The following is a 12,948-nucleotide window of genomic DNA, read 5'->3' as shown; positions in this document are numbered from 1 at the left end:
TGTGGATTTTGAAAACATCGATCATGTGAAACCCAACTAGCACTTTTCTCGCATGGCATACTGAAAGCTTTGGATCAAGGCAACCAGGTAGATGCAGTGTTTCTTGGTTTCCGACAAGCATTTGACTCAATACCGCACCTACACTTATTGTCAAAAGAATGATTATATGGGCTATTGTGAAATTTGAGAGACTGAGGACTTTTTGGTAGGGAGGACAAAGCATGTTATCTTGGATGGAGAGATGTCAGATGTAGAAGTAACTTCGGGTGTGCCCCTGGGAAGTGTGTTGGGACCCTTGCTATTCATTTTGTTTATTAATGGCCTTGCAGACAACATTAATAGTAAAATAAAGGTTTTTGCAGGTGATGCAATTGTCCGTAATGTACTATCTGAAAGAAGCTGCATAAATATTTAGTCAGATCTTGATAAGATTTCAAAGTGGTGCAAAGATTGGTAACTTGCTCGAAATGTTAAATTTTGCACTTCACAAAACAAAAACATAGTATCCTGTGACTGTAGTGTCAGTGAGTCACAGTTGGAATCGGCCAACTCGTGCAAGCCTGGGTGTAACACTTTGTAGGGTTATGAAATGGAATGATCACATAAGTTCAGTCACGGGTAAAACAAGTGGTAGACTTAAGCTTATCGATAGCATACTGGGCAAGTGCAATCAGTCTATAAAGAAGATGGCTTACAAATCTCTCATGCAACCCATCCTAAAATGTTGTCCAAGTGTGAGGGACCTGTACCAGATAGGACTAATAGTGGATGTTGAATGTATACAGAGAAGGGGAGCATGAATGGCCACAGGTTTGTTTAATCTGTGAGAGAGTGTCACAGAGATACTGAAGGAACGGAACTGACAAATTCATGAAGATACACATAAATCATCACGAGAAAGTCTACTAACAAAGTTTCAGGAAATGGCTTTAAATGATTACTGTAGAGATATATCACACAAGGATCATGAGGATAAGATTAGAATAATTACTGAATGCACAGTCATTCAAACAATCATTGTTCCCATACTCCATACGTGAACGGAACAGGAAGAAACCCAAATAACTGGTACAATGGGACATACCATTCGCTGTGCAGCTCTTGGTGGTTTTCAGAGTAGAGATGTAGATGAGGCAGGTGTCTGCGAGATAATTAGTAATCGAATAAATGTTTGGCAGGGATCTGATGCAATTACACTGTTTAATGCTCCAAGTGGGTTGTTGTTGTGGGGTAACACTTGCATTTGGCAATAGATTGGTACAACAAAAGTTTGTTGTTATTTAATTAAACTAAGATTAAACTGTGAATTTGCTCATAAATGTTTACCTTTGAAACGTAAAGGCAGCTATTCTGTATGTGTGTACGAAGTACGCCGTGCCCACTTGTGTTGTGAATAATGGTGCACTCATTCAAGGGTTAACCCCATCAATCCACCCATTCATAAGTGATAATTTACATCATGTATAAGGAGTTAGTAAGGAAGTATTGTCATTTAATAATGCCACGTAGAACAATAATCTAGGGATATTTAATTAAGTAAGTCCTCATTGATGGATATGTGCCATAAGAATATTACATTGTGCTCAGCCACAGTTCTCATAGATAGCTGTGAGTTACTTTAATTCTAGTGTCAGTGTCACAGTACAAATTTTTGTTCATGAAATGATTATAAATCTGTTAGAGTTCAGAAAGGGATGGATAATGATACTACTAAAATATGCTTTTTTAAATTTTACTGATTTGTTTATTAAACCTGATCTAGTTAAGGCATTCAGGACCTTTCTTAGATCAGTGTTTCACACTTAAGTTTTTTTTCCTACATCATAGTTATCTAAGAAATAACAGATTCAATATATAGTACTGCCCAGAACGTAACACGATTTGTGGGACAAAGTGATAGCTGTGGAAGTTGAATTCATGTAATTAGGCATCCAGTTTTGCATAAAAATACACACAAATTATGATAAGTTGGACCAGGGACTAAAGAAAAAATGCAATTTAGAAAAAGTTTAATAACTGTTATCACATATTATATTACAGTACAGTACAGGGTGATTCAAAAAGAATATCACAACTTTAGGAATTTAAAACTCTGCAACGACAAAAGGCAGAGCTAAGCACTACCTGTCGGCAAATTAAGGGAGCTATAAAGTTACATTTAGTTGTACATTTGTTCGCTTGAGGTGCTGTTTTCTGTGCCATTTCAGCCAATAGAGTTTTTGGTCCCTTTTTCTTCGAAGGTGCTACTGTAACTGGACTACAGTATCTGGAGATGTTAGAGAATTGACTGTTCCCTCAGCTCGAACAAGAAGCACAATAATTCATATTTCAGCAGGATGGAGCGCCACCACATTGGCACTTATCTGTCCGTAACTACCTGAACGTCAACTACCCGAGGCAATGGATCGGCCGCCAGGCAGCCCGTGACAGAGCACTTCATCACTGGCCTCCAAGAAGCGCTGATCTTACCCCCTGCGATTTTTTTCTTATGGGGGTATGTTGAGGATATGGTGTTTCGGCCACCTCTCCCAGCCACCATTGATGATTTGAAACGAGAAATAACAGCAGCTATCCAAACTGTTATGCCTGATATGCTACAGAGAGTGTGGAACGAGTTGGAGTATCAGGTTGATATTGCTCGTGTGTCTGGAGGGGGCCATATTGAACATCTCTGAACTTGTTTTTGAGTGAAAAAAAACCTTTTTAAATACTCTTTGTAATGATGTATAACAGAAGGTTATATTATGTTTCTTTCATTAAATACCCATTTTTAAAGTTGTGGTATTCTTTTTGAATCACCCTGTATTATGCATTGCAACGATGTAAGCCAAAGTTATTGTGATGTAGAAAGCTTCATAAAATCATATCATCATCATCATCATCTGGTGAGTCATTTATTTTAGAATGCTAATAAATTTTTTATTCCCCATCTTGCAGCAGAAATGCACATTTCGTTGGAGTGTATTAATTTTAAAATTTGTAACCCATTTTCAATTGAACTGAGGCCTTCTGTCAAGTTTGCAACTGTCATTTGATCTTCTGATTGAACTGTGACTAAGGATCAGGTTGTTCAATGTTTTGCTCTTGCTCACGTGTTTCCATAAGCTCATCAGTTGTTACCTGATTGTGAGAGTCCAGCAGTTCTTGAACATCATAACAACAGAGCTCTAAATTTGTCTGGTAAGACTGACCACTTCTTCAGTCGCATTATCAATTTGACCAGGATCTGGTGTTGGGTTTCAGTGATGAAGAAATGAACACTATTTTTTTCAGATGCCATTTAAAGTTTTTTAGAAATTTCATGCCAAGATTGTTCTAAAATTCTCACAGCATCTGAAACATCGAATTGTTTACAACATTCTTTAACTGAGAGCTTGTTGTTTTCTCATAGTTTCATGTAGATGTGTAAGCAACTGTCTCATGTAGTTTGTAAGCTTTAAATGTTTTAATGACTCTGTGGTCCTTGTATTCAATGGCAAAAATACAACTTCCACATCTGGGTCAAAATTGGAGAAACAGGACAACACCCAGATGCATTGTGAATTAGAAGCATCGCTTTAATCCTCGAGTAGGCGCACCTTTTTTCATAATGTGAGTGGGCACACGTGTACATGTAGAGAATGGCTGAGAGCAAAACCACAGTTTAATCTTAGATTAATTAAACAACGATAAAATAAACTTACATAATGAGCTTAAGCACTGTTTAATTAAACAATAATGAAATAAACTTTCATTATATCACTCTGTTGCCATGGACAGGTTTTACCCCACAATAATAACCTACACAAGAGCATTAAACAGTCCATTCACCACAGAGCCCAGCCAACCACTTAGTCCATTACATTATCTCATAGTCAATTACATTATCTCATAGACAACAGCCTCATTGCAGAATTGTGCTGCTAGCTCGTAATCTGGGTCATTTTCTTGCACTGATAATAAATTTTTTCCCACTTAGCTCCCTGTTTATTTTATTTTGCTGCTGCTCACTTGACTGTATGACAGCACAATTTATAGGTGTGATAGCTGAAACAATGATGAAGGAATAGGTAAAGGTTTGCAATTGTGAAACAATTATGGGACAGTGCAAAAAAAAAAATTGTGATTGGCGCACTTTATACATAGGTGGACCCACTTGAGGGTTAAATGGGATTTGTTTTAGTTAGCACTAACATTCAATTCAAGGTAGGAAGTGATGACCAAACCAGTCTTCCAACAGGGAAGCTGTCGTGCAAGTTTTAGAATTCAACTTCAATGTCACTGGCTTTAGGTGTATTTTTTAAAGTTCGTGGATATTCTGAGCAATGAACTAAGAGAGGTGTTAATTTACACTCACCAGCTGCATTCATGCCAACCATCACTGTCAATTGATCTTTGGTGACTTTAAAACACAAAGATTTTCTCTTCATGCGTGATAAGTTCTTTTAGGCATCTTCCAGAAGAGACCAGTTTCATGTCTGTTGAATATGTTTTGGCAGGTATATCTACCTTTTTCTATCATTGCATTGAGATTCACTGGATAGAGTGACAGAGTATCTTCTTTGGCACTTGCCACCTCTCCACTTTCTGCGATGCTATGCCCAATGTAGTGACTTTCAAATTGGTTAAACCGACTGTGTACTATCTTTAAATGTTTCATCTGTGGTCACATAGCCAGGTTCTTCTTTTGTTGTCTCAAACATCAGCTTCGCTTGAGAGCATGCCATGTTGTGATCAACAGGACAGTTTTGTTTTCACCTAAGCAATAATACCATAAAGTTTATAAATGCTACTTGAATTCAGAGGCTCTCTCTCTCTCTCTCTCTCTCTCTCTCTCTCTCTCTCTCTCTCTCTCTCACACACACACACACACACACACACACACACACACACACACACACACACACACACACACACTTGTTGTGACTGTTGATTCCAGAAGATCAAACTTTTTCACAAATTTTAGTTTTGAAGTCTTCGGTAATATTCAGTTTACATTCCAGTGATAAAGATTTTCAATGCTTGCTTGATTAAAATGAATCAGTTCTGCTTTGTTTGGATGGCACACTTAGGATCTAACAGACAATCCAGCCCCATGGGTAAAACAATTCTGCATGAAACACGTCCAAGCCCATTGTAAGCTAAACATTCCATGGGCAAAAAGAGCGAGTAGAGGTGCATGGTGCTCAAACAGATGAATCGCATAACTTCAGATTTGTGTAAAATGGGGTAGCACAAGTCAGTAGTACTGTATCAGTGAAAATAATCAGTTTCTGAAAATATAATGTAGTTGGATTGATAAAAAGTAAAAATCTACTCACAGAGTGGCAGGAGGCGGCCTGCTTATGAAGATTGAAGAAATGTGCAAAAATTTGGAGACAGTGGCTTCTTAGTCTGGCAGAAGGGGTGAAGGAAAAGGACTGGTGAGGTTTATGAAATGGGGAGAGATCAGAAAGGTCATCCAGAACCCAGCTCAGGGGAGACTTACCAGGTGGGATGAGAAGGAAGGGGGATGACTTTTCCCAAATTCCCCCATTTCCTAAACCTCATCAATTGTTTTTCTTCACCCTTCACCTTCAGCTCTTCTGCTATAAGTAGCAGCCACTTGCTCTGAAAGCTTGCACCTTTCTGTAAATTTTGTATGATTTTGCTCCTGTGGCTGCTTGCTGAGTAGCATTTTTATCTATCTAGTTACATTGGGATAATTTAATATGAACAGTAGTAACAAAATAAAATTGATAATAATTATTTATGATTTGAATGTCTGTAGACAGAATGTGAATAAATAGTACTAAGAACTAATAAAGTTACTGCTACTTTGGCAGCATCAGCTGTTACTACTACTACTACTACTACTACTACTAGTAGTAGTAGTAGTAGTAGTAGTAGTAACAACAAATACAGGTGTATAAGATTTACTTCCGGCATAGCAAGCTCTGAGGGAGGTTTAGGTAGACTGCACCACGTTAGATCAGTAGGAAATGATGGGGTTGGAAAGGAGAATGTTAGGGGTAATGTGTGTATATGGATAAAGATTGTTGCTGTTTCAGGAGGTATGTCTTTTGAAGCTGGAGATGTTACTCAGCTCTCTAATATAATGAAGGGGTCATTCCAGAGTCTGGTTACTCCGACTGAAAAGGACTTTCAAGAAAGCGCAAAGTGATGGAGTGGGATTGAAAAGATTATGCTCTGATGGGAGTATTTCTGCTTCGTTGCATTAAGGTCAAAAAGAGAGATGAGTGACAGTGTATGTTTATAAGACAGTAGAGGAGACGGAGGGTGTGGAAATCTCTGGGCTTCTGTGAACATAGCCACGATAGCTGTATATAAGATGGTGACATTTAATCAAAGATTAACATTATACATACAGAGTGTTTCAAATTGAATAGAGGTTTTAAGGCTTTGTGCCATTTACTCCAAATAATACATCAGATGGAATGACCAAGAGTGAATGAGTGAAGGATAGTCGTGAATTAGCAATTTCAGTGATGTGTGTATTGAGACACCATTACCATTTGCAGTTTTTGCGGTCTTTAAAGTGTAGAGCATGGAACTTCAAAGCCAACTTCACAAACAAAATGGTACTGCATGGTGAAGATTTCCTTAATTGTGTCATGTTCAGTAGTAAATAAACATTTCACCATAAAGTGTGAACACACATAATGTACACATCTGAGAGTCAGCAGATCTGTGTGAGGTGGTACAGTTGCAACAAAACTCCCCTAAATTGAATGTTTTTTGTGCCATATGCTGGTTAAAAGTTTATGGGTGAAGCAGCTGTAACTGGATATTTCCTCAGTTGAAAAAAGCTGAACCACATAACTTTGACAGCAAGATGGTCCACTGCCTCATGGGATAACTCAGTATGCGATTCATTAAATGACTGTAATCGACTGCTGGTGGCCACAAGGGACCAGATGATAGAGCTTGTTTTGCACAACCTCCATGTTCATACAAAATTTGATGCTTTGAGATTTTTACCTTTGGAGGTTCGTAAAGGATCTTGCGTATATGGCTCTGCTACCAGCTGATCTGGTACACCGGGCACCCACATTGTGCAAGCTTGACAGTGTTGGTGCCTGTGCTCTCAATTCCCCATATATGTTGAGGAATATATTTGTGTCTTGTCACATTGCCCACATTTTCCAATGCACAAGCTTTTGTGTGACAGTCGTGCATCCAGTGTTAGGAAATTACTCAACCAGAGCACAGGTCATTAGTTGTTGACCAGTCTTGGTCAGAGTTTTGCACAATTGCAGTAGTTCGGGTATTGGGACTGCCACTCTGCTCATCATGCACATACGTATGACCACTTTTAAAAGTTTTTACATAATCAATTCTCCATCCTTAATGTACACTATTTGCAGTTTACGTGTTTTATACTGTACTATGCAATATCTTACAGACATATATGCATGTTTGAAGGCATAGACACTGCTACGATCTACAGCTGTATGAAATGGAAGAAATGTATTCAGAAATGTGAATACAGTTAGACTTCAGCTGCACAATTTATTAGCGACAAATGAAAATTTGTACTGGACTGGGATATTGAATAGTACACTGTAAAACACTCACACTGCAAATATTATTACATGTCTAAAATGGCTGCAACATTAATAATAAAGTATCTCCCTGTGCAGGGATCGCAGCAACTGCAGTTGTAAGACGTGGATACTCAGTGACACACAGAGGTTTGCTCTGATAGCTGGTTAAGGCGACCACTCATGTAAGGTGGGAAATCTGGGTTGGACACACTATCTGGCACAAACAAAAAAATTGTGTAGTGGGAGTCTTAATTGTATTCACATTTATAAATACCTTTCTTTCGCCATTAATGAAGAGTAATTTCCTCTCCTCCACAACACTGAGCCCTAGTAGCTTCCAGAGCAAGCATGTGCATGTGGGGGAGGGAGGACAGTTCTCTCCATGCCCCCCACCCCCACCCAAAAAAAGAAACTGCAGGAAATAACCCCCTCCTGGTCAATATCTCTCAGTAAGGGTAACCACCCCCCCCCCCCCCTCCTCTCCCTGACCCCCAATTCATATCATTTCCTCATCTCCTACTACCCTGTGACCTGGCAGTAGCCAATGGCTGAAAGTGGCACTAGTGATGGGCTCAGAGTACCTTAGTCATCCTTGTTCCAGAATGCTACTTGTTATTCCTCTCACACACAGGTGAAATGGAAAAAGAGAAGAAAAATTCAAATATGAAGGTAAATTCAATTTAACCAGTGTGTTATTTTGTTCTTTCCTTCTACTTTACTGACTAGAGATTCTTTCCAATCTCGTTTATTGCCCTTACAAATCAGAAAATGCTATTAAAGGCTTGAATTTAGGAAATAAAATACAATTTTTTTAAAAAAAATCATCTGTTTCCTACTGCAAAGATACCTTGGCGATGGAAAAACTCGTTCACTTTACTGCGAATTGTTGAAATGTTAATTTTAATCATCAGATTTACACCATTTCACTTACACACCTACTTTAACATCAAAATGAATTTGTAGTTGGGAAGTGTTTTGAGTCCATCGATTGGGTATTTTACAGACCTTCCCGAATAACTCACTGGAACAGGCCGCAGAGTGTGAATTGACAAATATTTCAGTTTTTATATTACATGCCTCTTAACTTCTGGGCTGAGAATGTTTATGTTGTCTTGTTACATATTTTATATTAATAGATAGGTATGTAATACCCTGAACTGGTGCATTTGCTGAAAGTTAGTGAATAACCGATTATGTTTGTATTGATTCTGAGCTAAAAAATGCGAAATCCTGCTTGTCAAAGTTGACACAGTATCCTGCTAGATCTCTGCTCAGCACGTGACTGATACTGTAAGATATTATCTCGACACCCATTCCACTGCTGTGTCAAACTTTGATGATGATTACATAACTGAAATCACTATCATTAAATAAATGCGATTGAGAATTATTTGAAATCAAGATATAATAGCAATTGTTGTTACATAGACATTATGTCTCAAATTATTGCTATTATCACCATTTCCATATCTTTCACTTCTCCTCTTGTGATAAAATGTGGAAGGTGGCTTTCCTTGCATGAAGAATTCAAATTTAATATCCTATGCTGCCTCCATCTCATTATAGGTTAGTGTAGATTTATTGAACATTAAACAGAATGGTATGTTTTAGATTCATTTAAATTTATTATATCCATGAATTTTTTTTGCATGTTCATAGAATGAGGAAGACCTATGAAAGCATCTTGAAAACTGATGAGCGGCATAAGAAGAACATGAGGGATCTAAGAAAGTTGTGCGAGACAGGATTAGAACATTTGTCTCTAGAGGAGGCTTTCATTAAATTTGGTGGAGACCGAATGCAAAATGTCCCAAAAAATGACCTGGAGGAAATTGCTTCACAGTTAGTTGACTCACCAGAAAGTAAGTGACAGGAAATGTGTTGAGCTTTCTTCAGCTATATAAATTTAAAATTGTAAAATGCTAGATTGTGAATGTGCGCAGGTGGTACTAGATATAATGATGGTTGCAAAGCTGAAATTGCTAAGAAATTTTAATAAAGTAGCATGTGACCAAGGCATCAACATTAATAATCTACTTTGTATTTTTAGAAGCCACTACAGTTTTCAATAACAGAAATTCAGGCTGTCATTCCTCCCATCTCCTAGGACTATTTCCTATGTGCAATTAAGACATTTTCTCAGGAAAGCTGACTTGTACCCTGCCTGCGAACTAGAACAAAACTCTAATGGTAGCACAAGGCAGCAGCTAGTAACAAACCTGGAGAATCCCATAGCAAACACCCAAAAATACTCGAACTAAGGTAGCCAAACTTTTGAAGAGCTGTTGAGTGAACAGGACAGAAATATGGCGCAACGCCCAAGTACTGTTGGAGATTACGGGCAGGGGTTGTAGGGGAAATGCAGAACTTTGGAGGAGAAGTGCCGAGCTAAACTGAACCCTACACTTACGTGGTGACCATTCAAAAAGATCTTCACCTCTGCTTTGGTTAGTATCTAAAAAGAATGCCACTGAAAATGTATTTTCGTTTGGCTTGTTAACCATTTGTAGCTTTCAGAGAAATGTTATGGGTGGCAAATTTTGAGTAAAACCTACACATTTCTCTGGCTGCCACATTAAAATTTGCTTCTTGTGCCAAATCACAACAGAGTTTACACAATCTCACCTACTTGCAGACATAATTACAGGTTCTGAAACAGTGGTTTATTAAGTGAGGAACTGAGGAAAATTGAGGTCAGTAGCTTACGAAAAAGCTTCCAAAACCCTTAGCACATGTTGTTTCACCATCTGTCAGCAGCCCTTAAAAATTACATTCTTTGATCAAAAAAGTCTGCAGTTACTGAAATAACTCTGTAGATAATGAATTTTTGCATAATAAGGGCATGGCAAAATACTGTCCTGTTCATGCACTATCATTTGTTAAAATACCATTTTTATACCTGAAACCATTCATGAAAAATGAGGACTGTTGTGGATATTTCACTCTGGCTTTATTACTGATGCGGCGCAATTGCAAATGAGTGTGCTACATCACATCAATTTTCTTGAGATTCATGATGGAGAGACACAGCTACTTAAGTCCACAGAAAAATTCAGTATGTTAGCTAAATTTCATACGCATCATCATCTTATGTGATATGCACGAAACGCAAAAATCATAGCGACCTCTAATTTTCATCAGTCGTGTGTGTGTGTGTGTGTGTGTGTGTGTGTGTGTGTGTGTGTGTGTGTGTGTGTGTGTGTGTGTGTGTGTGTGTGCGCGTGCGCGCGCGCGCATTACGCATTGCTGACTGGCCGAAAGGTGGCAAATACGTATTGGTGTCCCCTTCGGAACAAACGAATGAACTTGAGCAGTGCTTTGGACAAAAATTGGTCACTGCACATCAGCCATCATATCAGACACGAGATCTACTCTGGTGTGGAACAAGTATGCCGGCCATGGTGGCCGAGCTGTTCTAGACGCTTCAGTCTGGAACCGCACGACTGCTACGGTCGCAGGTTCGAATCCTGCCTCGGGCATGGATGTGTGTGATGTCCTGAGGTTAGGTAGTTTTAAGTAGTTCTCAGTTCTAGGGGACTGTTGACCTCGGACGTTAAGTCCCATAGTGCTCAGAGCCACTTTTTGGAACAAGTATGTAGGTAAACATATCTACCACACCATGAGAGGGGCATGCTAGTATATTTTAACACATTGACAGCACCTGGGTAAAGGCATGGTGCTGTATTTTTACAATTCGACACAGCCAAAGCATTAAGCAATAAAAATTGACACTGTTTCGTTTGTTCTCTCACTGAACATGGACAATGTTTCAGAGTGTATCTTCTATTTTAGCAATGATAGTGAAGCATAAAACTTGGCTGGTATGCCTCAGGAGCTGAATACTTAAAAGGAACTGGCTACTTCTCAGCCCCTACTCCCACTGGTCTTTGGCCATGCACTGGGAAAGTTATTGTAATTGTTCTTAACAAAAAAACTCCTATCCACTGCTACCAGCAAAGAACGACAATGCGGAATTGGTGGAAACCATTATTTGTAGATTGAGGTGGTGTTTGCTGTATTTTGAGCAGACAAGGCATGATGAGTGTAACAGTAGCACTGCAGTCAAATGGGCTATGTATTCCGCTTCAGTTAAAACAATGATAAAAAATCATATATCTCAAAAATGTCTACAGCAGTTGCTTGTTCCATGGGCACATTAATGCTGAATTGCTGTTGTAGTATCACAGGCAAACTGTAATTTTATCAAATCCGTTACTTACAGACTCATTGCCTAGCTGTCTTTCATCAAAGTAGTATATATCAAATTTCAATCTAATCGACTGTGAGTACGTTATATTAGTGGTACAGTGGAATTCTTCATTGTCATTGCAAATGAGCGAATTGGTGCAGCGCAGTGCAGTGCAGCTGATTAAGAATACTACTGTTGAGCTGCTACAGGTTACATTCAGGTTCTGATAAGGGCACTAGTCTCCTGTGCATGTGAAATTTGTAAAAGCTGTTGTCTCACAAGATGTAGTTTTATTGTATAACAAGACACTGTCTTTATTGCTGCACCTTTCCTTTCGACTAACAATGCCACTGTGAATATTGCAATAAGAGAAATTTATCTGCAATGAACCTAGTTTTTAAACTAGATTATGAATTCTTTTGTAAGTTTCACACTCGATGGTGGTAGCGTCCCACAGCGTCGTTTTACTGAAATTTATTGATGTAATTGACACGCACTTAGTAATAGTAGTGTTCATTTGCGTAATACAGTAAGTAAAATATCTTTCAGTGCTCCTGGACATCAGTCTTAACATAGAATGTATTGGCTGTAATGTTGAAGTAATATTTTTTTAATAATCTCATTGTAATTGTAACTGTCATTTTTCCCATTAACTGCAGAAGATGATTATTATGTATCAGTTATTAATGTTGCAGATACAATGTGATGTATTTATTGTATAATTTTGTTCGCAGTAATGTTATCAAAGGAAACTAAAGAAAAGCTGTTCAGGGCTTGGGAAGAAAGGTTGAACAGACATCATCATCGTCATCATCTATCTACATCACCTACAAAGTTGCAGTGACCTTCCTATTCAAAATAAGTGAAATGTAAATATTTTGTTTGTTCATTGTGTACAGTAATAAAGTAATATTTTTTTTTAACAAAATGAGAACTGTAATTTAATCATCTGTTGACTCATAATGTTCCATCACATAAGATATTATTACAAAATTCTGTAGTATGTGTTCTAGGTACCAATTTAAGGAAGGCTGTTGAAAAGTAGAGCGGATGAAGAATGAAATGTTCACAAGAATATAATACTTGGGAAAAGTGGTTTTAAACCCAGAAATAGGAGACCATATTGCTACACCTTTGTATTTAGAAAAAGTTGCCTTAGCAATTATTAGTATTAGCCAGCACAGGGAACTTTGAACCAGTCTTGTATGACTACAAAGATGGACCTAAATGAAG

General features: G+C 38.2%; 1 protein-coding gene across 2 annotated transcripts in view; it reads left to right on the top strand.

The window, feature by feature from the left end:
• Positions 1-12,643, top strand: part of LOC124777781 — a 196,115-nt gene extending 183,472 nt beyond the window's left edge. For both annotated transcript variants that reach the window (XM_047253291.1, XM_047253292.1), the window contains 2 exons: positions 9,186-9,388; positions 12,450-12,643. In XM_047253291.1, coding sequence (XP_047109247.1) covers positions 9,186-9,388; positions 12,450-12,559 — 313 coding nt within the window. In that variant the 3' untranslated portion in view covers positions 12,560-12,643. The remainder of the gene's footprint in view (positions 1-9,185; positions 9,389-12,449) is intronic.
• Positions 12,644-12,948: the final 305 nt, after the last annotated feature.

Source organism: Schistocerca piceifrons, chromosome 2 (genome assembly GCF_021461385.2).
Source record: "Schistocerca piceifrons isolate TAMUIC-IGC-003096 chromosome 2, iqSchPice1.1, whole genome shotgun sequence".
Classification (NCBI taxonomy): Eukaryota; Metazoa; Arthropoda; class Insecta; order Orthoptera; family Acrididae; genus Schistocerca; species Schistocerca piceifrons.
This window is presented reverse-complemented; position numbering and strand designations above follow the sequence as displayed.